The sequence below is a fragment of the Myxine glutinosa genome, unplaced genomic scaffold, assembly GCF_964187855.1.
Source record: "Myxine glutinosa unplaced genomic scaffold, kmMyxGlut1.1 SCAFFOLD_2627, whole genome shotgun sequence".
In the NCBI taxonomy this organism is placed as follows: Eukaryota; Metazoa; Chordata; class Myxini; order Myxiniformes; family Myxinidae; genus Myxine; species Myxine glutinosa.
In genome coordinates, this window is record NW_027618721.1 from 35,693 (window position 1) to 63,349 (window position 27,657).

General features: G+C 51.5%; 1 protein-coding gene across 1 annotated transcript in view; it reads left to right on the forward strand.

Annotated features, from left to right (window-relative positions):
• The window catches only part of LOC144889324 (uncharacterized), a 45,310-nt gene extending 18,542 nt beyond the window's left edge, over nucleotides 1-26,768 (forward strand). The window contains exons 7-13 of the mRNA XM_078769469.1: nucleotides 16,894-16,995; nucleotides 17,867-17,926; nucleotides 18,550-18,615; nucleotides 18,720-18,785; nucleotides 19,431-19,496; nucleotides 25,356-25,667; nucleotides 26,697-26,768. Coding sequence (XP_078625595.1) covers nucleotides 16,894-16,995; nucleotides 17,867-17,926; nucleotides 18,550-18,615; nucleotides 18,720-18,785; nucleotides 19,431-19,496; nucleotides 25,356-25,527 — 532 coding nt within the window. The 3' untranslated portion in view covers nucleotides 25,528-25,667; nucleotides 26,697-26,768. The remainder of the gene's footprint in view (nucleotides 1-16,893; nucleotides 16,996-17,866; nucleotides 17,927-18,549; nucleotides 18,616-18,719; nucleotides 18,786-19,430; nucleotides 19,497-25,355; nucleotides 25,668-26,696) is intronic.
• Nucleotides 26,769-27,657: the final 889 nt, after the last annotated feature.

Here is a 27,657-nt window from a genome sequence, read left to right on the forward strand (position 1 = left end):
ATCCTACTAACCCCCCTAGAGAATGTTATAGCCGTTATGTTGTGGTTGCGTTTATCTTGCAGTACTATTCGTAATGTAATCCCCGAGCTCCCTTGTCCCAGCTTCCCGGGGAGAGTGTAGGCGCATTCTGATTCTCCCATACGCAAGTGGCCGGAACCCTGGAGGCAGACCCTCCCTTTCTGTGGTTTGACCCAGACGGGGGCAGGCCTCTCGGCCACATGGGCAATCATTGACGGGCGATAATTAAATTGTCGATTGCAACTCTTGCCGTTGTCAACCCCTTCTCTTTCCAGCGTGGTGACTAAACATGGGGAATCGATAGGTTGTGAGCAGAGGTCATTGAGGGACAGAGGTAGCACTATCATGTGTATTCCTGTGGTGCCTGCTTGGGGAAAGCGCATGCACGACCAGCAGTGTGTCCTATTTTGAATTGTTGCCACCTCCCTGGCCACTTTCCAATATGTGTTTTCACCCTTCTTTGGGGCCTTATTCTGGGGTTGTGGCGTGAGTATGTATTCGATGCATGGTATGTAGTTCCTTTTGCCACCGGCCGCGCCAGGGGTCCAGACGCTGCACCGGACCTGCATGGTCATGTCTTTCCCTAGGCGTGTGCGTGTTTGTAGCTTAAAATCAGGGGTTCCCCATTGGTATCCTGGTTGGGCCAAGGTCTTAATGCTAGCTTGCCCGTCTTCCCGGAACTCTCGTTGCTTTTGTAGTACCATGCCAACGCGTCCAGGCCCTGCCGACAGTGCTAGCCAATTTATGTTCACCCAATTTGTGTGCAGGGCTTTCTGTTCGAAACATGGTAGTGATACTCTTTGTCCCCATGTTACGGTGAGGTGTCGGGTTTCGTTTTCGCATCTATTGGAATCGGAGTTTCCCCTAGCTGCTGTCGCTATCAATAGTATTGTACCTATGATTAGGCCCATCCTTACTGTGGTTGCTGTGGTGTAGTGTCTGGTGCTTGTATGGCCAACTTACAGTGCGTGGCGTGGATCCACGAAGTCTTGCCCTCGCAAAAGACTGCCGTTGGTGTAGTCAGCAACACCTGGACTGGTCCCTTCCACCTTGGTTCCAAGGCGTTCTTGCGGGTGAAGTGTTTTACGAGCACGTAATCGCCGGTCTGGAAGTCGTGGATGGCGTGGCTTGTTGGTTCAGGCAACGCCTCTCGTACCCGGGCGTGAATTCTGCGTGCCACGTTGGACAATCCTCTGCAAAACTTTAAAAGCATGTCATCCATCACAGGCAAGTCAAGTTTGGACATGTCCATCGGTGCCGAAACAGGCAAACTCATAGGTCGTCCCATTAATATCTCGTGGGGGGAAAGGCCCGTGGTGCAGCCCGGGGTGGACCGGATACTCATTAACGCCAGCGGGAGTGCTTCCGGCCACTTCAAACCTGTGTCTGCACAGATCTTGGCTACCTTGAGTTTCAGCGTCCCATTGGTGCGTTCCACAAGTCCCGCTGATTGTGGGTGATAAGCGCAATGGAAAGATTGTTTCACGCCCAGTGCCTTTAGGATACCCTTAATCACCTCTCCCGTGAAGTGGCCCCCTTTGTCTGACGAAATTTTCTGAGGGATGCCGAATCTGCACATGAAATCCCGCACGAGGCGCTTGGCTACTGTCGGGGCGTCTGACTTGACGCATGGATAGGCCTCGACCCATTTTGTGAACATGTCCACGATTACCAGGACATATCGGAACGACATACTTGGTTCCATGTTAATAAAATCGAACTGGACATGACAGAAGGGCCCGATTGGCCGAGGATGGCCCGCATTATGTGGGTGCCTAGGGGGTGCCCCCCTGTTGTGTTGCTGGCAAACCGCGCATGACCGGCACACCTCTGATGCGATTCGCGACAGTCCCGGTGCCGCCCAGGTATAGTTTATCTGTTCCATCACCCCCCTCTGGCACACATGGCCATTTTGATGTCCCATACGTGCCAGCCAAGGCAGTAGTTCCTTGGGTGCTATCGGTTTTCCGTGAAGGGTCCACATCGCATTTGGTCCGGGGCGTGTGGCCCCTCTTTTTACCCAGTCATTGTGTTCGGCTGCTGTTGCTGCGTTTTGAAGTTTTATAACGTCCTCATTAGTTGGTGAGGCGGTGATGATGGTGCACCCAATTTGCGGGGAGGGGGTAGGTCCTGAGGTCGGTACGTTGGCAGTTTGCGTGTGTGCCCCCTTTGCTCGCGTTACCATCGGCATGTTCTGTCCTATTTGTTGGTTGGCCGCTTTTCCTGCCGCTGCGTCTGCTCTGGCGTTGCCTCGGGCGACGTCAGAGTCTGTCCTTTGGTGGCCGCGACATTTAATTACCGCGATAGCGCGGGGAAGCAAGATGCTTTGGAGTAGCCCTTCAACCAGTTCGCCGTTCTTTATGACCGAACCCGCGGATGTGAGAAAGCCTCGCATCTTCCAGATTGCCCCTTTGTCGTGAACTACCCCGTGCGCGTATGCTGAATCTGTATAAATGTTGACGGCCAGGTCCGCCGCCAAGCTGCATGCTCTAGTCAAGGCGCACAGCTCCGCCTGCTGGGCGGAAAATGTGGGCGGAAGGCGCCCACTTTCTACCGTCTCGCTATCTGAACACACCGCGTATCCAGATAGCAAAGAGCCGTCCCATCCGCGTTTAGCCGACCCATCGACGTAGTACACACGATCGGGGTCGTTGAGGGGAACGTCCTTCAGGTCCGGACGTACCGTGGAGACTTGCTGTACTACATCGACACATACGTGGGGTTCGCCCTCCTCTGGGGTGGGCATCAGTGAGGCCGGGTTGAGTGTAGTGCAACGTTTAATGGTGACGTTGGCGGCCGTAATCAGTGCTGTTTCGTAATGCATTAATCTAGTGGTCGACAAATGTTGTGTTGTCCGCTGTAGTAACAGTGAAGTGACGCAGTGCGGTACCTGTAGCGTTACCGGGTGCCCCATCACAATGTCCGCTGTCCTTTCCACAGCGTACCTAGCCGCTGCCACGGCTTGCAGGCACACCGGAAACCCTTGCTCGACCGGTTCCAGCTTTTTACTAAAGTAGGCTACCGGTCGTTCCTTATCTCCATGAGTCTGTGTCAAAACGGACTGAGCAAAACCCCTTATTGCATGAGTGTAAAGGGTGAATGGTTTCGCATAATCGGGGAGTCCTAAAGTCGGTGCCGTTACCAATGCCTTTTTCAGCCCCTCGAAACAGCGCATCAATTCGTCCGTCCAAACCAAGTAGTTTGGTTCTCCTACTCTAGTGGCTTCGTACAGCGGTTTAGCAAGTAGCGCGTAGTCAATTATCCAAGAGCGGCAGTAACCCGTCATACCTAGGAAGCGCAACATCTGTCGTTGCGTACTTGGCCGTGGCGATTCCATGATGGCGGTCACCCGTCCAACATGCAGTTCCCGCTTCCCGTGTGAAATGGCATGACCCAAATAGGTTACTACCTTCCGTACAAATTGGAGCTTTCTCCGTCCCACCTTGTGGCCCTTGGCCGCCAAGGCTCTTAGCAGGGCCATGGAGTCCACTTCACAGGCTTCCTTGGAAGGGGAACAAATCAACAAGTCGTCAATGTATTGCAACAACACCGAACCCCCTTTTAGTTCCACGTCTGCCAAATCGCGGTGCAACGCTCGGGAGAACAGGGTGGGGCTGTCGGAGAACCCTTGGGGTAACACCGTCCAGGTGAACTGGCGCCCCCTAAAGGTGAAGGCGAACAAGTATTGTGACTCGGGTGCGATGGGTACGGAGAAAAAGGCCGAGCATAAGTCAATGACGGTAAAATGTGTTGCGTCCGGTGGAATAGATGTCATAAGGCCTTCCGCGTTCGGTACCACTGGGTGTATGCCTTGTATGACTTTGTTCACTTCCCTCAAATCCTGCACGAACCTCCATTTATCCTGCATTGGTTTCTTTACGGGCAAAATTGGTGTGTTGCATTGGCTGTTAGTTTCTACAATTATTTTCTGTTTCACCAAAGATTGAATCACTGGCTCTATGCCCGCATCGGCCTCGTGCCGCAATTTATATTGTCTCACGTTTGGGAGGGACATTCCTGGTTGGACCGGTATTACCAGAGGCTTGGCATCGCGGATTCGCCCGACATCGTTGTCGTGTTGGGACCACAAATCGGCCGGAACCTCCTCCAAGAGGTCATCGGACTCGCCCGGGCCCTGAGACACCGTTCGTACAACGTGGTTGCCCTTTGGGGGCAGGTCTGTCTCTTCAAATTTTCCTTCTATACTCTGCTCCTCAAGGGTGATCAAATACCCTTCGTCATTGTCGAGCATCGTCACTGTCCAGTGGTCCACTTCATAAATGGCGCTGCACGGAATTTCTCGCAAACGCCCCATCATCCATCCTATACTTTCCGCCGGCCATCCTTTGGCGGTGGTGAGGGTAACATGGGCGTCCACCCCTGCGGGGTACTGAGACAACGCCCGCTGTTCCGCGGTTAGGGTTACCTCGACGCCTATTCCCTCCCGTCCAACCCATATATTTGACAATATTAGGTCCGAATTCTTACCTATTGACCCCTTTATCTTTCCTCGGTACTCGTCGTCATCGCCCCTAGCATCGTAGTAGGCCGTGCAATGGGGAGGGTTGTCCTTTATGTCTGTTGTAATTTGGTGTACGTGCAGCCAATCTCGCAACCCGTCACTCTGGGAGCATACTGTGTCTAGGACGTGTGCCCAAGAGGCCAAAGCCCCCTTTTCCAGGCTCCACCAGTATGCGGTGGGGCCGGGCCGAGACAATGCCGTCATTAACAGATCGCGTTTGGATTCCGCGACGTCTACAAAAACTCCCTGCTCCGTACATGAAATTTGGCAGCCTAAACGGCAAAGTAAATCCCGTCCCAACAAGTTAGTCGGGGCGGTGGTAGTCATCAAGAAAGCGTGTCTAGCCTCTAATGGGCCGCACACCACTCTTACCTCTTCTGAAATGGGAAGCGCTTGGGGCAAGCCTGAAACTCCCACTATCTGAACATCTCTATCAGTGGGGCGCAAAGATGGTAGCTGCCCTTCGTTAATAGTACTGTGAGTCGCGCCCGTATCTACGAGAAAATCTACCGGTTGCCCATCCACGTCTAGTGTCCAGGTCGGCTCCTCGGTTGGTGTCATAGTCAAGAGGGGGCATTCTACGGGCGGCCCGCCGGCGTCCCGTCAATAGGCTACTTGATTTCTCTGTGGCGGGTATCCCTGGCGGGGCCCCCGGCAATCACGTTTCCAATGTCCCATCTGTCCGCAACGGAAGCACGCCCCTTGTGGAGCGGTGGATGCGGGATGCCTGTTACTGTTGCGCTGACCCTGTTGCGTCGGACGCCTCGCAGGCTGTTGGTTCCGCTGTCCCCATTGTGGCGGCCCATTCCCGTTTGCTCCGCTTGGGGTCCAATAACTTGGGGGAGGCCCATCGATTTGGGGAGGGGGTCCCTGTGGATACCCGTTCTGGGGAGGGGGCGTTTGTACTGCCCAGGTCTGTGGAGGGGGTGGTTGCATGGCCCAGCTCTGCGGCGGTGGAGGGGGCCCCTGCATGTTCCAGTTTTGCGGTGGAGGGGGCCCTTGTGGGTTCCAATTTTGGGGAGGGGGCCCTTGTGGGTTCCAATTTTGGGGAGGGGGCCCTTGTGGGTTCCAATTTTGGGGAGGGGGCCCTTGTGTCCGCATGTCGACTCGTCCATTGTCGTTGTCATCAGCGTCATTTTCGTTTTCGTCGTCGCGCCCCCACTCTTCGTTGGGCTCTAACCTGGTGTCCCGATTCTGGGCCCGTCCTTGGCCTTGATTTCCCTTCTTATTTTGGTTGAGTCGGTCCCGTTTCTCCTGGACGAGCATTTGCAACATGTCGTCCTTAACATCGGCCTTCTTCTCGTCGCCCTCGCCACATTGTTCGGCCGCTTCGACTAGTTGGTCGGTTGGGGTGTTTCTCCATCCTATCATAGCCGTTTGAATGCGCTTCTTAACTGTCGGTCTCATTCCTTCTACAAAAAAGTTGTTCACTACAGCGTGAGGGAGATCTTGTGCCCGCACCTGGCCCAGTCCTCCCCACCTTAACACTGCTCGTTCTACCCTCTCTTTCCAATCGAGGGCTGCCTCGCCATGCTTCTGTTTTAGGCCGTATATTTTATTCCAATCTGGCCCCGCGGCTGGCATCAGTGCGGTGTGTACCCCGGCCAACAATAAGTCGACCAGGGCCTCCCAATCGGCGAGGGTCTGGGCCGCGGTTTGGGCCGGGGGCGGTGCTACATTTGGCCAGCGTGCGTGTACTTTGGCCTGGTCCCACACCCGCGCTGGCAATACAGCCTTCCCCATGTGGCAGACGTCTCGCCAATCTGCGAGGGCCCATCACCTCCCTGTGGCAGACTACAACACTACAAAGATGCCCTCTCCCGCGCCCGCTCTGCCTACTACTCTCAAATTATCCACTCTGGCTCCGGAAACCCAAAAGCACTCTTCTCGACAATAAACAAACTCCTCCGCCCCCTGAACACCACCACCCAGTCATTCACAGTAGACAACTGCATCTCCTTCCTCTCTTTCTTCCAACGCAAAATTGACAACATCTACAACAGCTTGACCACCGCCGCACCCGCTCCCCCTCCAACCACCTGCCCCCCCTTGTCCTGCCATCCCCTGTCTCGGTTCTCCCCAATCTCCCCTACTGACCTCTCTGAACTCCTCATAGGAATGAAAACTGCCACCTGCACTCTTGACCCCATCCCCTCCAGCTTTGTCAAAGCCTCCCTCCCTGCTCTCTCTCCACTTATCATTGCAACAATAAACTCCTCCCTGTCTACAGGCATCGTCCCACCTTCCCTCAAAATTGCTGCTGTTACCCCCATTCTAAAAAAACCTGGTCTAAACCCTGACACCCTAAACAACTTCAGACCCATCTCCAACCTACCCTTTCTGTCAAAAGTTTTGGAACGCGCTGTAGCCACTCAACTCAAACATCATCTCTCTGCCAATAACCTGTATGAAACATTCCAATCCGGATTCCGGTCCAACCACAGTACTGAAACTGCTCTCCTCAAAATCACCAACGACCTTCTCCTCTCCTCTGACGCTGGCAACCTCAACATTCTCGTCCTCCTCGACCTCAGCGCTGCCTTTGACACCATCGATCACACTATCCTCCTCACCCGACTTGAATCCACCTTTAACGTTACCGGCACTGCCCTCTCTTGGATTAAATCATACCTCTATGACAGATGCCAGTTCATCTCCATCAATAACTGCAAATCCCCCACTGCTCCCCTCCCCCAAGGTGTCCCCCAAGGTTCAGTTCTTGGCCCCCTCCTCTTCATCCTTTACCTGTCCCCGCTCGGTCACTTAATCCGCCGTCATGGTCTCCAATTCCACTGCTTCGCCGATGACATCCAGCTTTTCATCTCCACCAAGTTCGTCTCCACCGACACCCACTCTATCCTGACAAACTGCATCACTGAAATAAAATCCTGGCTTCAAATCAACTTCCTCAAGCTTAACTGTGATAAATCTGAAATAATCATCATTGGCCCAAAAACGCTCACAAAATCCACCCATAACTTTGCCCTCAACATCGACGGTATCCCAGTATCCACCTCCCCTCACATCCGGAATCTTGGCGTCATCTTTGACCAAACCCTTTCCTTCGACAAATACACTAAACAGATCACAAAGTCAGCCTTCTTTCACCTGAAAAACATTGCCCGTCTCCGCTCATCCCTCTCCTCCACGGCTGCAGAAACCCTCATCCACGCCTTCATCACCTCCCGTCTGGACTACTGCAATAGCCTCCTCTATGGTTCACCCTAAAAAATCACCAATAAACTCCAATACATTCAGAACTCCGCTGCCCGTCTACTCACCCATTCCCGGACCCGTGACCACATCATCCCCGTCCTTTACAAGCTTCACTGGCTCCCCATCCCCCAGAGAATCCAGTACAAAATCCTCCTCTTGACATACAAAGCCCTCCATAACCTGGCCCCATCCTACCTGGCTGACCTCCTCTCCAGACACACTCCCACCCGCAACCTCCGCTCTGCTGGTACAAACCTCCTGACCCCCTCCATCCGGACCAAATTCAGATCCTGGGGGGACAGGGCCTTCTCCATCGCTGCGCCCACCCTCTGGAACTCACTACCTCACACCATCAGAGACTCCTCCTCACTCACCACATTCAAAACATCACTAAAGACCCACCTGTTCAACACTGCATTCAACATTCAACCCACAGCATTTAACCCCTGACTATCTCTTCTCCTTCTCCCTCCTTTTGCTTTAAATATTTCCCTATTGATTCTTGTCTTTTTTGAAATTGTTGTTTTCATGTATTGTTATGCATTATGTTTGCCACTCTGTCAAAGCGCCTTTGGGCTTCTGGAAAAGCGCTATACAAAATAAATGAATTATTATTATTATTATTATTGAAAAGAGCCAATTATACCCTAAATCGGGCATATCATACCCCCATTTATCAATTATCATATTAACAATATGTCCTTCTTTATCTATCTATAATTCCAGTAATCTCTGTCTGTCTGTCTGTCTGTACGTTTGTTTGTCTGTGACCGCTGTTTCTCGACAACCACGGGTCCGATATACTTTTAACTTGCCAGGTATATTGCTGGGGACCCGAGGATGTGCCTTTTCAAGGTTTCATATTAATCGGACAATTACTTACCGAGCTATGTCCAAAAAACGATTCAACCAATCAGAGAGCAGCGAACGATCGCGTGTGCCGAACGTGGCGGGCACACTCTGCCTCGGATGGCACATTTGAGAGCGTATTCATTTATTTCACGTTTGCAAACTATGTTGGCGTTAAACTATGTTTTACAACTAATAAAAACGAATTTGCGATTCATTCGCTTTCCTGCGCGTTTGTGCACGCGATGGCGATTTCTTTACCAAACTCCGGAAGCCGTTCGCTTTGGACCAAACCATTGCATGTAAATAGAGGGGGGGGATTGTCACCACTCGCAAGCCGTTCGCTTTGGACCAAACCATTTCATGTAAATAGAGGGGGGGGATATAATTTTAGATATAGATATAGTACGGGCATGCCCTAGTAAAGTTTAATTGTGAGTGGCACGTTAAATTTAATATGAAAAGATGTATGGTCTGGAGAACCGGGTGTTGTGGCTGTAAATTCTATTTGTTTATCAACACGTGCCGTTTTCTCTAGGGATATATATTGTAATACATCACCTAATCTCACCAAGTCATTGTCATCTGTGGGGTTCGGATAATTTATAACTATTTTTCATATTAATATTTTTAGTTATATCATATTTCTGTCGTTCGGCCTGGGCCTTTGTATAATAATTCGATAAATCAATAGCCATCTCTTGAGATCCCCTAAAGATAGAATCGTCTTTTCCAATGTAGGTCATTTTACATAAGATTTAAAATAATATCATAAAAATTTCCATTATTGTTGAGGTGAAATAATACGTATAAACATAATTGCCCACAACATTTAGAATTTAGTTCTTGAACCTGAAATGTTTGAAAAACACCATGCTGCAAGAAGTCTTTTACTTCAAGAGGTGGAGGAAGCCCATATAGTACATGGTGTTATGTAGAATTATTATATGTAAGTGCAAAATTTGCTACACTAGTGGAACCAATGGTTTTTTTGCATCTATATACCCTTGGCAACAAGACCTGAGTTGGTTCCATTTTTTCAATGGCGTCTTCGGCGGCCATTTTGAATTTCAAAATGGCCGCCGTTTTTTTGCAATTTTGTATGTATTCTAATTTCTACAGTCTTAAACTACACATCGATAACTATAATTACAATAATGAAAGAAATATGAACATTTGCTTTATTCTTTTTTATCTTACAGGTATTCATAGACAAGTTGTATTTCAGCTTCACCGCCGCATAATGTCATCGTTTGAAGAGCCGCCTTCTAAGAAGCAATGCACAAGTTACGAACTTTGTGTATTCTGCCAAGAGAGAACTCCTGAACCTTTGGTTGACGTTGCTCATGCCAATTTCAAATGTGCTTCATATGAAACATTTCTTAGCAGCTTACACAAAAGAGTGCAACTTGGCAACTTAAGCTTTGCGTCAGCTAGTAAGAGACTATGTGATGTTTCTTCAGTAGTACTTAAAGAAAAAAAGGCTACATGGCATGGCACAAGCAATGTTACAAGGCAGTGACAAATCGTGCTCATATCAAACGTGATGAAGTGAACTTTAGTAAATCTTGTGAATCAAAGAATATTTCAAATCTGACGAACCGCAAGAGGGGACGACCGTCGAATCCTCAAAACCGAGCAGCACCGTCAACTTCAGCAACAACTGTGTCAACAGTTACAAGATCTCAAAGCAAAAGTGACTCATTCTTCAGAGATAAATGTTTCTTTTGCCAGAAAGATACCAATGAGGTTCTCCATCCTTGTACTAGTTATAGTAGAGGCTCGCATTTCACAGATATTGTCAATAAGAGTGGAAACAAGACTTGGCAGGTAAACCTAGGTGATGTGATAACTTCTGGTGATTTACTTGCTAGAGATATGGTGTACCATCACCTTTGTTACACTCGTAACTGGGAAAAATATGTTCAACGTCCACATCGTAAGGGTGGTGAGTTGTCCTTTGAAGCCAAACAGGAAGAGAACCTGAAATCCATAACAGCTGAAGTAGAGTTTACAAGCATCATACAGCAAAGGATTGATGAAGGAGAGTTCATCCCCATGCCTGATGTGCACCTTCTGTATAAAGATATCTTCCAGAACCACAACGTTCCTGGTTTTGATCCCAACAAGAGGCTATACTTAAACCAGAAACTGAAGAACAACCTGGATAATGTCGAAATCACAGGCATATCTGGAAAACTATCAACAGTTCATTCCAGTGATGCTGGTGCTGCAGCTATTCGGGCAGCTTCTGCTGAACAAAAGGATATGCAAGCAAAGTTCAAAATTCTCTTTCAAAGTGGAAAGATTATAAGAAATGCAATAACACAGGCGAGGCAAAATCCTTGGAAATTTGAGGGGTCGCTAAAGGACAGTATTGAAGTTGGAATACCGGACCAACTGTTCTGTATGATAAGATGGATCATCCACTCACGGGTATGGTAATGAAGCCGTGTGATCATTCACTGTAAAATCAAATCTAAGAGTTGAGCTTCTCATTTTATTATATGTGAGATAAACGATCTTTGTATTAGCATTTATTAATTATTTTCATATTCATCAACTGATATAGAAGGGCTTATGTTTCATTGAAACAATTGTTGTTTCCTGCCTCCTTACTACCTAACAACAGTAATAATCTATTAACTAATTGTGATGAGTCATTCGGAAGAAAATTAACGCCGGAGCCTGAACCCAGTCTAAGTTTATTGAAAGCATTTTTAATATGTTTTCCTTCTCGTTCTTACTTTTTTTAACCTTAAGATCCTCCTCATAATCAAGCGTGTTTAGCAACTCAATATACTCTCTATCTTCCTCTCTTTCCATATCAAGCGGTTCATCAAAATATTTTGAACCGCTGAGCCCGGTGTTTGAGAAGAAACATTAATCTAGGGGATAATTTAACATTTGGGTGAACATGGGTGAAGTTCCAGGGGTGAACATGGTTTGGGTGAAGTAGGTATATATCATGAGTGAGATACCTAGCCTTTGTCAAGGGACGCATCAAACCCAGGAATCCACGAACTGGAAGCTGTATGTGCTGTGCCAATCTGATGATGCGAAGAAAGGCTCACTTGTACAACAACCCAGAATCGACTCCTATAAAAATCCAAGAATGGGAGACAGAGAGATCCAAGAATGCCATGTTCAAATCAATACGGAACTACCTACACCGTGTGGAGGCAGTCCTATTCTTTGTGGCAGCATCTCGAAATGCTGATCTGATGCTCCATCTTACAGCTGGAGAAGCACTGGGCAAGCTGTTCTTTGCAATGGACCGGATCAAGTACAAGCGACTGGCCCCGATATATCAGCGATATGTATGACCTGAGAACCAACCACCCTGAGACCTGGAGAGAACTTGGAGCAGGCAACATATCAGTCACCAATAATGACATTCCTTTTGTATCTATTGGTGCAGACCATGCATGCGAACATCTGAACAGGTTAATGAAGGTTCACTCTGGGCTCGTTGGCATCTCCAACAACGCCAATGCTAGACAGATTCTTCATGGCCACACCGGAGCTCTCAAGCTTGTCTGGAGAGTTTAAGAGTCAGTTCGGCAGTGTAGATGGCAAGATCACAGAGCATCATGACCTTTGATCAAGTACAGTCAAGAGGGAGCATGACACAGTTGATAAAATTAAGACAGCCATACTTTGTCACAGCAATCCATTTGCAACTGATGGGGATAGGCTGCACAATCTGATCACCCATGCCTACATCCCAGATGAGTTTGTACCTCAGATCTTGAACATTGATGTCACTGGTCAAAAGCTCTATGAAGATTATGTGTCAGAGCGAATCAACGGGGATGTCAGCCTATGGACACCAGTGAAGAAAGAGAAAAACAAAATGTACATGTCTGCAAACATGAAAACCACTGTGAAACTTCGAGACAGTACTGTAGATCTGATGGAGACCAAGGATCTGTATGGACGGCTTATGGTCCTTGCCAGATCAAGCAGAGACATTGATCAGAAACACGCCATTGGAAACTATGAATTCACTCTGACAACACGGGCACTGTTTGCCCCAGATGGCACAATGCTGCAATGCAAGGACAAGTCAAAGTTGATTCACCAACTCGAGAAGTTGGGAACAGCTGAAACATCCCAAGAAGATCAGCAACAGATCCAAGTTGCAAGCCTCCAGTCGAAAGATGCAATGGATACAGAAACCATCGACTCAACATCTAATGAAGGTACCAATTCCAGACAGGTACCCGATCCCGCATATTCAGGACTTTTCTGCCCGTTTGGCGGGACGGGTCATCTTTTCGAAAATTGACCTGATGCGGGGCTACCACCAGGTACCTGTCCGGGCGGCCGACGTCCCGAAGACGGCCGTCATCACGCCGTTCGGCCTGTTCGAATTTTTGCGGATGCCGTTTGGCCTCAAGAACGCGGCCCAGGCGTTCCAGCGCTTGATGGACGGCATGCTGCGCGACCTGCCGTTTCTTTTCGTCTATCTGGACGATATCCTCGTCGCCAGCACGTCCCGCGCCGAGCACCTCCTCCACCTCCGAACACTGTTCGGTCGCCTCAGCGAGCACGGCTTAATTGTCAACCCGGTCAAATGCCACTTCGGCGCGACGACCGTTGACTTTTTGGGCCACCGCATCACCAAGACCGGGGCCGTGCCGCTGCCGACCAAGGTCGAGGCCATCACCACGTTCCCGCGTCCCCGTTCCATCAAGGCCCTCCAAGAGTTCCTCGGCATGGTGAATTTTTATCACCGATTCGTGCCCCGTGCTGCTCAGCTCATGCGGCCCCTTTACGAGGCCCTCCGGGGCAAGCCGGCCAAGCATGACATTGTTTGGTCCGCGGCCATGGACGCGGCCTTCGCCAGCGCCAAACGGGCCCTCGCCGACGCAACGCTGCTGGCTCACCCGGTGCTCAACGCGCCCATCGCCCTCACTACGGACGCCTCCAAATACGCGGTGGGCGCCGTCCATGAGCAATGGGTGGACGGGGTTTGGCAGCCACTCGCTTTTTTCAGCCGGCAACTCCAGCCGAACGAGTTAAACTACAGCACGTTCGACCGCGAGCTGCTCGGGCTATTCCTGGCCGTTCGCCATTTCCAACACCTCCTGGAGGGCCGCCCGTTCACGGCTTTCGTCGACCACAAGCCGTTGGTCTACGCAATGGCTAAGGTCACGGAGCCGTGGTCGGCCCGCCAGCAGCGCCACCTCTCCGCCGTGTCGGAGTTCACCACGGACATCCGGCACGTCGCCGGCAAAGACAACGCCGTGGCCGACTGTCTTTCTCGGGCCAGCGCGAACGCGGTCCACCTCGGCGTGGACTTCGCGCTCATGGCGGCCGACCAGATCACCGACGTCTCGGTGCAGGCACTCCGTGCGGCGGACACGGGCCTCCACCTGGCCGACATTCCCTTCGCGGGCACCGTCCTGCTCTGCGACGTCTCCCAGGGCCAGCCTCACCCCATCGTGCCCGTTTCCTGGCAGCGCCACATCTTCGCCTCCATCCACGGCCTTTCTCACCCGGGCCGGAAAGCTTCTCAGAAGCTGGTGTCGGCGCTTTTCGTCTGGCACGGCCTTCGACGAAACATCCGCGACTGGGCCAACGCCTGCACGGCCTGCCAGCGGGTCAAGGTCCACCGCCACACCCAGGCCCCGCTGGCACCTTTCGCCATGCCTGAACGGCGTTTCGACCACGTCCACGTGGACCTGGTGGGTCCCCTGCCCCCCTCGCGGGGGTTCACCCACCTGCTCACCATGGTGGACAGGACCACCAGGTGGCCGGAGGCCGTGCCCCTCACCTCCACCACCACCGTCGACGTGGCGCAGGCGTTCATCGCCACCTGGGTCGCGCGCTTCGGCGCACCAGCGGACATCTCGTCCGACCGCGGCCCACAGTTCACGTCCGAGCTTTGGGGCGCGGTCGCCCGTTCGTTGGGGGTCACGCTGCACCGCACCACGGCCTACCACCCCCAAGCCAACGGGTTGTGTGAGCGGTTTCACCGCTCCATGAAGGCCGCACTCATGGCCGGCCTTCAGGACGACGGTTGGGCCGACCGGCTGCCGTGGGTCCTTTTGGGCCTTTGCACGGCCCCCAAGGAAGACCTCCAGGCGTCCGCCGCCGAGCTCGTCTACGGTCAGCCGCTCCGCGTCCCGGGCGAATTCGTGCCCGACGCTACCAGTCCCTGGTCCGCCGCTCGCCAGCGCTCGGACCTCCAGGAGGCCGCCCGACGATTTGCCCCCGTGCTGACGTCCCGCCACGGTGGCCCCCAGTCCTACGTCCCCCCGGCGCTTCGCACAGCGGAGTACGTCTTTGTGCGTCATGACGCGCACCGGGGGCCACTCCGGCCGCCGTACGACGGGCCCTTCCGGGTCCTGCGACGGGGCGACAGGTCTTTCATCGTCGACTTCGGCGGCCGGCCGGACCGGATTTCTGTGGACCGCCTCAAACCGGCACACATGGACGTCGACCGACCACCACGGTTGGCCCTTCCTCCGTGGCGAGGCCGCCCCCCGTCCACAGTTCCCCCCGCTCGACCACCCACCACCACGTCGGACCCCTCCCCACGACCCTCCAGGGGTCGCTTCGGCCGGGTCATCCGGACGCCCCTTAAATTGACCCTGCCGGTGCAGGTCGATTCTGGAGGGGCGTGTGTAGCGGTTACCGCTGGATGCACACAATCGCCTTGCACCGGCCAGAACACGGCCAGACGCGCCTCTCCCGGGCACGCCCGAACCTCCCGGGCACGCCCGGTCTCGTCTTTCCCGGGCATGCCCGCTCTCGCCTTTCCAGGGCTCGCCCAGAGCGTCCGGGCATGCCCGCTATCGCCTTTCCAGGGCTCGCCCAGAGTGTCCGGGCATGCCCGCTATCGCCTTTCCAGGGCTCGCCCAGGGCGTCCGGGCATGCCCGCTATCGCCTTTCCAGGGCTCGCCCAGAGCGTCCGGGCATGCCCGCTATCGCCTTTCCAGTGCTCGTCCAGAGCGCCCGGGCACACCCAGCCTCGACTTGCCAGGGCGCAGCCAAACACGCCCGGGCAGGTCCAGACTCGCCTTTCCAAGGCTCGCCCTTGACACCCGGGCATGCCCGGTATAGCTTTTGCCGGGCAAACTTCCCGACATAAATGTGTATATATATTGCTGCCCGATAAACGGGCTTGTCAGAATACCTGAGCTGTTTTGTTTCAATAAAGCAACTCGGACGAATTCCGTCTTTGGTCGCGTCAATTCTTTCGACTCGCGTTGGAGCGCAGTTCCTTCAACACCATCATTTCGGTGAATTCATCAGTTTATTACCAGATGAGCAAAGTGCAAAGTTAAGCAGTTGGTTCACCGTGTCTGTGTATGATCGAGGAACAAACTTGATTTCAATTTAATTTGATATTTTGAACACTACAACACGAATTGGAACATGAAACGGCAGATTAGCAGAAGTTTGACTCTGGAATTGGTACGGAATCTCGTCCCGAGTGCACAGAGGAGTAAGGTAATTGTGTTAGTCTGTCTGCCTGTCTGTCAGGCGAATTAAATTGAAAATCATTCCAAACATGAAACTTCTTGTTTTAGTAACCTCGTAGAAATCACAAACACCAGGCACAAATGGTGAATTAAACGTGTTAAATAAGGTGGTATAAAAATATAAATGGCGGTAAACTTACGAAAAAAAATAGTTTCTAGAATCTAGAGCCTTTAAAACTTTTTATTTCAAATGAATTAAATACTTGAACACTGTAGAACACAAATCGCCTTTTTGACTATTTTTGCCCAAACCTCCAGTTTCGCAGTACTTGGACAAAATATTACCCCATCTCGACCAATCAAATTTGATGAGCTCATGCTCTCAACTTTGGAGAAATTGAGATTTGGACAAAATCCTGGCTTGTAAAAAACATAGATCGTGCTCGGAAAGGCAAAGCAAGATTTGAAAAGATGCTTCGTATCTTTTTCTCAAGACTGCAGGAAGTAAGGTGTTCTATGAACTCTGTAGTTTACTTATGATCACTTGCCGGCGGGAGGAAGGAGCGGTGCAAGAGTGCGGAGGACGTACAGGATCACCATCGGGGAATGATGTGTGTGAGCTGATGGATAAACAAACATCGAGAACACATTCATTTGTCCACCTGCCCATCTCGACCAAAATCATGGGTTTTTTTGTTATTTTTATGCACCTTTGCCTGATATTGTTTTATTTTTTTGTGATGTTTAGTATAGGGACATTGTAGTGTCAGTTGTTGAAATGGACAATGTATATATATCCGGTTTAGCACATTTGCACTCAGTTGTGTATTTAAGGGTTCTGTTCTTTTTCAGGGAACAAAACATGAACAAGACCACTTGTTCAAATGATGACGGTGTGAAACATTCTTTACCGTCAATTACAGCGAAGAAACCTAATCTTTGGATGTGGCTCAAGTAAATAATTTTCTTTTCCTCCTCTTCACTTTTTTTACTTTTTTTTGGATATATCCACTGCAACAAATGGACAAGAAGCTAACATTTAAATAGATATATGTGGGGAAGTTACATGCTCCAGACCAGGAATCGAACCCAGGTCCTCTGGAAAACCGTACCAGTGTTCTACCATCTGAGCTATTTGGGCGACCCTGACTGAGCATGCAATTTTCCCACATATGGTTGCCACTCTCTTTCCGTCAATGCTTCCAGAGCACTCACCGCCAACCATAGGAGCACCAACGGCCTGAACACGAGAGGGTCTTCCTCCAATAGGGAGACAAATCCATGTCTGTGATTATAAACACCACATACGGAGGGGACAAATCCATGTCCGCTATTATGAACACCGTATATGGAGGGGACAAATCCATGTCCGCTCTTATAAACACCATATATATATGGAGGCACCTTATAAACATCACCATATATGGAGGCGACAAATCCATGTCCGCTATTATAAACACCATATATTGAGGGGACAAATCCATGTCCGCTATGAGAAACACCATATATTGAGGGGACAAATCCATGTCCGCTATTATAAACACCATATATGGAGGAAGACCTTTCGTATTCAGGCTGTTGGTGGTCGGTCCTATGTTTGGCAGCAAGTGCCCCAGAAGCATTGACAGAAAGAGTGGAAATCATATGTGAGAAAATTGCATGCACAATCAGGGTCGCCCAGATAGCTCAGATGGCAGAGCGCTGGTATGGTTTTCCAGTGGAACTGGGTTCGATTTCCGGTCTAGGTGTGTAATTTTCCTACATATATCAATTTTATTATTTAATCCTGTTCATCAAGCTAACATTTCAATCTTTTTCAACCTAGGCAAAAGTTTGCCACACGTGACAAGAAGAACAAGTGTTGTGGTGACAATGCACAAGACGTGTAAGTAAGAGAAAATATTCCTTTGGGTACATGGGTTCGAATCCAGGTGTCAGGAAATATTGGTTTGAGAATTTGTGCTTGAAAATTGCATCAGTTCAAGTGCAGGTGTCGGTAAATACGAGTTTGGAAATGAGGTTCGAATACGGAGAGGAAAAAATGAAGGTTTGGGAATGAGCATTGAAGGTAAATGAAGGTTTGGGAAAGAGGCTTGATTGAAGGAAAATGAAGGATTGGGAATGCGGAAGAGAACAATGGGGAAGGTTCAAACCACAATCACAGCGTATCTCCCTTTCCCCTGGTCCGAGGGTGGGTAACCTTACGAAGAAATCACTGTGGAAATATCTGAACTCTAAGGTTATGTTATGTGTTGGATGTAACTCTGCGGGGTCTTTTCCAAATCTGAAACACATCGATTGCATATTCACTCGTCCGTCCACCTGTCATGACCAAATCATGTTTTCTTTTTGTTTTCTTTTAAACACCTTTTCCCACATTGTTTTAGTTTCCGTGATGTTTACTGGAGGGGACATTATTTAGCAAGTTGTTGAAATGGAGAATGTATATGATATCCGATTTGGCACATTTTTACTCATTTGTGCATGAAGAGTTCTGTTCTTTTGCAGGGAACCAAAGATGAACAAGTCTTTACCATCGAAGACAAAGAAGATCAGTTGTTGGAAGCGTCTGAGGTAAATAATTTGATTTTCCTCCTCTTGGCTTTTTTAACTTGTTTTTAGATGTATCCATCGCAACAAATGCACAAAAACTGACTTTTCAATTATTTTCAACCTAGGCATAAGTGTTGCAGACGTGATAAGAAGAAGAACAAGAAACCTTGTGGCTTTCCTGTACATAACATGTGAGTAAGAGAAAATATCCCTTTGGAATGTCGTGACATTAACCGTACCACCGATATAAATGGTATTTCCGAAAGGAAATGAAGCTCAACCTGTCATATCTCAATCACATTTTGCTCCTTAAATATTTCCTCTACCATTGGTTAGAGGTTTCTAGGCTGAAGGATTGCTTTGAGGTGCTTGCCCTGACGTGTTTAGCCTGGGTTGGAATCTTTCCCAGATATTAACGGCCATCCTGATGTTTTGCATGAAGGGTGAGGCATCGATGTGTGTATCGTCCCACTAAAGGACATTAAGTTAGAGGACCATCTGCCAGCTCTGGGCGTGTTGGTGGACGTTAGATGCCATCACGTCTCTTGCACAGAGTTGGCAAATTACCGCCAGGGTCTTTTCTTTGCCCGCGGGGTCTTTTCCAAATCTGAAACACATCGATTGCACATTCACTCGTCCGTCCGCCTGTCTTTACCAAATCATGGGTTTTTTATGTCCACTTTTATGCACCTTTGCCCACATTGTTTAATTTTATTTTATGTGATGTTGACTGGAGGGGACATTATTTTGTAAGTTGTTGAAATGGAGAATGTATATGACATCTGATATAGCACATTTGTACTCAGTGGTGGCTGAAGAGTTCTGTTCTTTTGCAGGGAACCAAAGATGAGCAAGTCTTTACCATCCAAGACAAAGAAAATTAGTTGTTGGAAGTGTCTGAGGTAAATAATTTTATTTTCCTCCTCTTGACTTTTTTAACTTGTTTTTGGATATATCGACCACACCAAATGTACAAGAAACTGACTTTTCAATCTTTTTCAACTTAGGCAAAAGTTTACCACACATGATAAGAACAAGTGTTGTGGTGACAATGCACATGACATGTAATTATGGAAAATATTCCTTTGGGTACATGGGTTCGAATCCAGGTGTCAGGAAATATTGGTTTGAGAATGGGTGCTTGAAAATGGCATCAGTTTAAGTACAGGTGTCGGTAAGTTCGAGTTTGGAAATGAGCTTCGAATAAGGAGAGGAAAAATGAAGGTTTGGGAGTGAGGATTGAAGATAAATGAAGGTTTGGGAAAGAGAATTGAAGGAAAATGAAGGATTGGGAATGCGGAAGAGAACAACGGGGAAGGTTCAAACCATAATCGCAACGTATCTCCCTTACCCCTAGTACGAGAGTGGGTAACCGAACGAAGCAATCACTGTGGAAATATCTGAACTCCAGGGTTATGTTATGTGTTGGACGTAACTCTGCGGGGTCTTTTCCAAATCTCAAACATGATAAGAAGAAGAAGAACAAGAAACCTTGTGGCTTTCTTGTGCATAGCATGTGTGTAAGAGAAAATATCCCTTTGGAATGTCATGACATTAAACGTACTACTGTAGCGGCTGCCGCTGGGGTTACACAATCGCCTTGCACCTATCAAGGACGCGGAGCGATCACCAGGCCGGGCTCGTCCAGGACGCCCGGGCAGGCCCGCGCTCGACTTGCCAGGCCTCGGTCGGGACGCCCGGGCAGGCTCGCCCTCGGCTTGCCAGGCCGCAGCCGGCCCGCGGGGCCACGCCCCCTGGCGCCAGGCCTGGGCAAACCCCCTGGCGGAATAGATATATATTGCCGACCGTAAAACGTTTTTCCCGGAGTGCCTGAGTGTTTGATTCTAATAAAGCAGCTCAGATGAATTCAAGCTTTTTGTCGCGTCCATTCTTTCGATCGACGTGGGAGCCACAGCTCCTTCATTGGTGACCTATCGACATGGACACGGCAGTCGCCCTTAAACTGCCTACCTTCTGGGAGGCTCACGCGGCGGTTTGGTTCGCACAAGCGGAGTCCCTGTTCGCCCTGCGAGGCATCACGGCGGACGACACCCGCTTCCACCACGTGGTCGCTGCGCTCGGTTCAGCCACCGCAGCCCGCGCCCTGAGCCTCCTCGAGAGACCGCCAGCCGCGGACAAATACGGCGCGATTAAGAAGCTTCTCCTCGATGCTTTCGCCCTCCCAGCGGCGGAACGCGCACGGCGCCTGCTCGATTTGCCGGAGCTCGGCGACACGCGCCCTTCCGAGCGAATGGACTACATGCTTTCGCTGCTCGGCGAGCACTCTCCGGCATTCCTGTTCCGGGAGCTGTTCCTCCGTCAGCTGCCTAACCCGGTACGCCTCGCCCTGGCAAGCACGACGATCACAGATCCCCGGGCCCTTGCCAGAGAAGCCGACAAAATCTCCGCCGCGGGACAGCGCATCGCAGCGGCGACATGGGACCCGCCGCCGCCTGATGCACCATCCATGGCGCCCGAGCACCCGGCGCGTTCGACGGCCGAACTGCCGACGCAATTGGCGGCCGCTATACCGAGCCGACCACGTTCAGCACGACGTCCGAAGCCTCCACCCGACCAAGCGTGGTGTTCCTATCATGCCAGGTTCGGACAGAAGGCCCGGACATGCCGACCCCCGTGCACCTTCGGCGGGTCGGGAAACGGCCAGGCCGGCGTTCATTACCTGCCATGAACGCCGGCCACAGTCACACGGGCAACTTACTGTTCATCACGGATAAAGCGTCCGGACGGCGCTTCCTGTGCGACACCGGCGCCCAAGTGAGCGTCATGCCCGCCTCTGACCAGGACAGGCAATCCGCGGTTTGCGGCCCCTCCTTGGTTGCGGCCAACGGATCGACTATCCGCACCTTCGGCCCGCGCAACGTCACCCTCTGCTTCGGCGGCCAACGCTTCGCTTGGACGTTTGTAACCGCCAACGTGCCCATGGCTCTGCTCGGCGCCGACTTCCTCTGCGCACACGGACTGCTGGTGGACGTCCAACGGCGTCGTTTAATCAACGCTGAAACCTTCAGCTCCCTGGTATGCACATTGAGCAGCTCCGCGCCGACCGAGCTGGCATGCACCGTCCCGGCGGCGAACGAGTTTGCTCGCCTGCTCGCGGAGTTCCCGGCCCTCACGCGGCCGACGTTTTCGGCCGTCGCAGTACGGCATGGGATCGAGCACCACATACCAACCACGGGCCCGCCGGTCTACGCCAGGGCCCGCCGCCTCGACCCAGCCAAGCTTGCCGTTGCGAAGGCCGAATTCGACGCGTTGGAGCACCTCGGCATCGTGCGGCGCTCCGATAGCGCGTGGGCCTCGCCACTGCACATCGTGCCAAAGCCGGGGGGTGGATGGCGCCCGTGTGGCGACTACCGCCGTCTTAATGACGCTACAACACCCGACAGGTACCCGATCCCGCATATCCAAGACTTCTCCGCCCGTCTGGCGGGACGGGTCATTTTTTCAAAAATTGATCTCATACGGGGATATCACCAGGTACCTGTCAGGGCGGCCGACGTCCCTAAAACGGCAGTCATCACGCCGTTCGGCTTATTCGAGTTCTTGCGGATGCCGTTTGGTCTCAAGAACGCGGCTCAGGCGTTCCAGCGCTTGATGGACGGCGTGCTGCGTGACCTGCCGTTCCTTTTCGTTTACCTGGACGACATCCTCGTCGCCAGCACGTCCCGGGCCGAGCACCTCCTCCACCTCCGAACACTGTTCGGGGCGCCTCAGCGAGCACGGCCTCATCGTCAACCCGGCCAAATGCCACTTCGGCACGACGGCCGTTGATTTTTTGGGCCACCACATCACCAAGAACGGGGCTGTGCCGCTGCCAACCAAGGTCGAGGCCATCACCACTTTCCCGCGTCCCCGCACCATAAAGGCCCTGCAGGAATTCCTGGGAATGGTGAATTTTTATCACCGCTTCGTGCCCCGCGCTGCTCAACTCATGCGGCCCCTCTACGAAGCCCTCCGGGGCAAGCCGGCCAAGCACGACATCGCCTGGTCCGCAGCAATGGATGCGGCCTTCCAAAGCTCAAAGCGGGCCCTCGCCGACGCAACACTGCTCGCTCACCCGGTGCTCAACGCTCCCATCGCCCTCACCACGGATGCCTCCGACTACGCGGTGGGCGCCGTACATGAGCAATGGGTGAACGGGGTTTGGCAGCCACTCGCTTTTTTCAGCCGGCAGCTCCGGCCGAACGAGCTCAAATACAGCACGTTTGACCGGGAGCTCCTCGGTCTACACCTGGCCGTCCGCCATTTCCGCCACCTCCTGGAGGGCCGACCTTTCACGGCGTTCGTCGACCACAAGCCGTTGGTTTACGCCATGGCCAAGGTCACGGAGCCATGGTCGGCCCGCCAACAGCGCCACCTCTCCGCCGTGTCGGAGTTTACCACGGACATCCGGCACGTCGCCGGCAAAAACAACGCCGTGGCCGACTGTCTTTCCCGGGCCAGCGCGAACGCGGTCCACCTGGGCGTGGATTTTGCGCTCATGGCGGCGGACCAAACCACCGACACCACGGTGCAAGCCCTCCGGGCGGCGGACACGGGCCTCCGCCTGGCCGACATCCCCTGCGCGGACACTGTCCTGCTCTGCGACGTCTCCCAAGGCCGGCCTCGCCCCATCGTGCCCGTCACCTGGCAACGCCGCATCTTCGCCTCCCTCCACGGCCTTTCCCACCCGGGCCGGAAAGCTTCCCAGAAGCTGGTGTCGGCGCGTTTCGTCTGGCACGGCCTTCGTCGGGACGTCCGCGATTGGACCAGCGCCTGCACCGCCTGCCAACGGGCCAAGGTCCACCGACACACCCAGGCCCCGCTGGCACCTTTCACCGTGCCCGAACGACGTTTCGACCACGTCAACGTGGATCTGGTGGGCCCCCTTCCCCCATCACGAGGGTTCACACACCTGCTCACCATGGTGGACAGGACCACCAGGTGGCCGGAGGCCGTTCCCCTCGTCTCCACCACCACCGCCGACGTGGCGCAGGCCTTCATCGCCACCTGGGTCGCCCGCTTCGGCGCACCGGCGGACATCTCGTCAGACCGCGGACCACAGTTCACCTCCGAGCTGTGGGGCGCGGTCGCCCGCAACCTGGGGGTCAAGCTCCACCGTACTACGGCCTACCACCCCCAAGCAAACGGGTTGTGCGAGCGATTCCACCGCTCCATGAAGGCCGCGCTCATGGCCGGCCTTCAAGACGGCGGTTGGGCCGACCGGCTGCCGTGGGTCCTTTTGGGCCTTCGCACGGCCCCCAAGGAGGACCTCCAGGCATCCACCGCCGAGCTGGTCTATGGCCAGGTGCTACGCGTCCCGGGCGAATTCGTGCCCGACGCTACCAGCCCCTGGTCCGCAGCTCGCCAGCGCTCGGACCTCCAGGAGGCCGCCCGACGGTTTGCCCCCGTGCCGACATCCCACCACGGTGACCCCCAGTCCTACGTCCCCCCAGCACTCCGCACCGCGGAGTATGTTTTTGTGCGTCACGACGCACATCGGCGGCCACTCCAGCCGCCGTACGACGGGCCCTTCCGGGTGCTGCGACGGGACGACAAGTCGTTCGTCATCGACATCGGCGGCAGGTCGGACCGGATTGCAGTGGACCGCCTCAAGCCGGCGCACGTGGACGTCGACCACCCACCACGGGTGGCCCTCCCGCCGCGGCGAGGCCGCCCCCCGTCCACGGTGCCCCCCACTCGACCGCCCACCACCTCACCGGACCCCCTCCCACGACCCACCAGGGGTCGCTTCGGCCGGGTCATCAGGACCCCCCTCAAGTTGACCCTGTCGGTGCAAGTCGATTCTGGGGGGACGTGTGTAGCGGCTGCCGCTGGGGTTACACAATCGCCTTGCACCTATCAAGGACGCGGAGCGATCACCAGGCCGGGCTCGTCCAGGACGCCCGGGCAGGCCCGCGCTCGACTTGCCAGGCCTCGGTCGGGACGCCCGGGCAGGCTCGCCCTCGGCTTGCCAGGCCGCAGCCGGCCCGCGGGGCCACGCCCCCTGGCGCCAGGCCTGGGCAAACCCCCTGGCGGAATAGATATATATTGCCGACCGTAAAACGTTTTTCCCGGAGTGCCTGAGTGTTTGATTCTAATAAAGCAGCTCAGATGAATTCAAGCTTTTTGTCGCGTCCATTCTTTCGATCGACGTGGGAGCCACAGCTCCTTCACTACCGATATAAATGGTATTTCCGAAAGGAAATTAAGACCACTTTTTGTAGTGGATGGAGGTTATGTTTTCACTCCTGTCTGTGAACAAGATATCTCAAAAGGTTGTGGATTGATGCGGACGAAATTTTGTGGAGAGCTAATGTATGTGAGCAGGACGAAATTATTAGATTTTGGTGAAGATTCGGATTCGGATCCGGCAAGTAGAATTTTGAAAGTGATTCTTCACCATTGGGAGATATGGCCAAAAACGATACATAGCAGGATATCTGAAAAAGTTATGGACGATTTTTGACATGGATGAGTTATGACAAAACTAGGTGCATAAATTGGTTAGGTGACAAGAACAAGCTGATTGGATTTTGGTTCAGGTCTGGATCCAGATACAACCTACCGGTGAGATACAAAACGTAAACTGTTCACCTGGCGGTGGTATGCTCTCGACTGAGTGCCGTTCTAGTTTATTTTATGTGATGTTTCATGGAGGGGACAGTGTGGTGTCAGTTGTTGAAATGGAGAATGTATCATATGATATCTGGTTCAGCACATTTGTACTCAGTTGTGGATTTAAGTGTTCTGTTCTTTTTCAGGGAACCAAAGATGAACGAGTCTCCTGCTTCACAAGACGTTCCAAACCATCTTTCGCATGTGGACCAGTCAACACCGTCCACCAAACCAAAGAAACAACCTATTTTCCTCCTCTTGACTTTTTTAAAACATGTTTTTGGATATATCTCCTGCAATAAATGCACAATAAACTGACTTTTCAATCCTTTTCAACTTAGGGACAAGTTCATCAAACATGATCAGAAGAAGAAGCCTTGTCGCAACACTGAGCATACCTTGGAAGTACAACAAACAACAACAGGCATTTTAAGGCCATTTTCCCTGCTGGAGCGGGGGTGAGCCTTCCGGGCCCCATGACAATCGTCTTCATTTTGCCCTATTTTCTGCCTCTCCCCTTGTTGACCCCCTTGCCCACATTTCTTCTTCCACCACCTTCAGCCAAGTCTTTCTCGGTTTTCCCCATCCTCTACTTCCTTCTACATTCATTTCCATCACTCTTCTCAACCAGTCACTTTCATCCTTCCTCAACACATGACCAAACCATCTCAGCCTGTTTCTCTTCACAGCATCCATCACAGGCTCTATTCCCATCATCTTTCACAATTCATCATTTGTCTTCCTCTCTCTCAACGATACTCCACACATCCACCGAACAATTCGCATTTCCACCCTTTCCAGCCTTCGTTGCTGTTCTACGTTCATTACCCATGTCTCGCTCCCACAAATCATAACACTTCTCACACATGCAGCATACACCTTTCCCTTCAGCTTCAACGACACTCCCCTCCTTGTCAGCACGCCACTCAGTTCCCGAAACTTCTTCCATGCACATCTCACTCTAGCAACCGTTGCCGAGTCTGATCCACCTTCTCCATTCAGCATGTCTCCTAGGTAACAAAATGTTTTCACACCTTCCAGCTTCACGCTGTCTCTAAGATCCAACTCAACATTTCCTCCATCTGCAGTTAATGACCCTCTCAGACCACTACATTTTTGATGAACTCGCTCAGCGCACATTGTACATTGAATGGAGTTCAATCAGACACCCTTCCTGCACACAGCACACGGCCACTTCCCAGTTCTTTCCACCTCACCACATGCTTTACCACTTGCCATCACCTTCGTCTTTCCAATATTCACTTTCAGACCTTTTGTCTCCATACATTCCTTCCACTTGTTCATTTTCTCCTTCAGTCCATCCATACTTTCTGCAATCAACACCAGATCATCTGCACACAACAACTCCCACGGCAAACCCTCCTTTACGAAATGTGCATGTTTATCATGTCGTTTAAAGGTGTTTGACTTTGGATGAGTTTCTTTTGCCGTACTAACTTGTGCTCCATCATCTTGTTTCCCTTCAGTGAAGTTGATCGACATCCCAACAAAAGATCCAGACAATCACCGCATTGTCCTCGCTATGGAGTATGTAGTGAGGTTTCTGACATCATTTTGCTGAAAATCCACTGTTTGTGTCTGTCAAGTCAACTTTTACTTTAACAGCTAAATGATTTAGTAATGAGTCAACATGAATTATGATGTTCTGATTATTGGACCATCTCATTCGGTTCTGACAAATCTCAGTTTCACCCTGTCACTCCGGGACGATTGTCAAAAAACAACCAACTGATCTATTTTCCTGGTGAGACACAGGAAGTGGTTCGGTTTCTTGACTTTATCAGCTTCACCATCAGCCATGATGTGGATCACATATCAAAGGTGTCTTCCAAACTGAGCTGCGGTTTCCATCATTCCCAATAATTCCTTAAACTCATAGCCTACAAGGTGTCCCGTGTTGGTCAATGGGGACCGCGTGAGAGCTTTATATTCCACAGGATCCAGGAAACCCGTTTGTGATTGTGCAACCTCTCATTTAGGTGAAGAGATGGCAGCATCACAAACTGATTTGGTTTTTGTTAAATAAGAAGCTCTCAACATTATTATCACTAGCAACGGTACCCGCCCTATGGGCGGGGCTTCAGTTGGGAGGCCCAAATGAAAAGGCAAAATATCAGAAATTGAAGCTTTTTTATTTTAAACGATTCATATAAACATCCGTTAAATCATATCACACACAAATCATCAAAATCTGAACAGTATCTTGAGAATTTCAATAAAAGCCACATCACTGTTCATATCGGTAAATATTATTCCATCATGTTTCAAATCGTGATCGCGATCTGTTAGCGTATACACCGCCCAAATAGCTATGTGGAATTCTCTCATGTAGAGATTAAACGTCGTTTGAACTTTGGCCGAGGTCATTATTTACTTTTAATGATGTTTAATTACGAATGATGTTTAATGATGTTTATATTGGTTTTG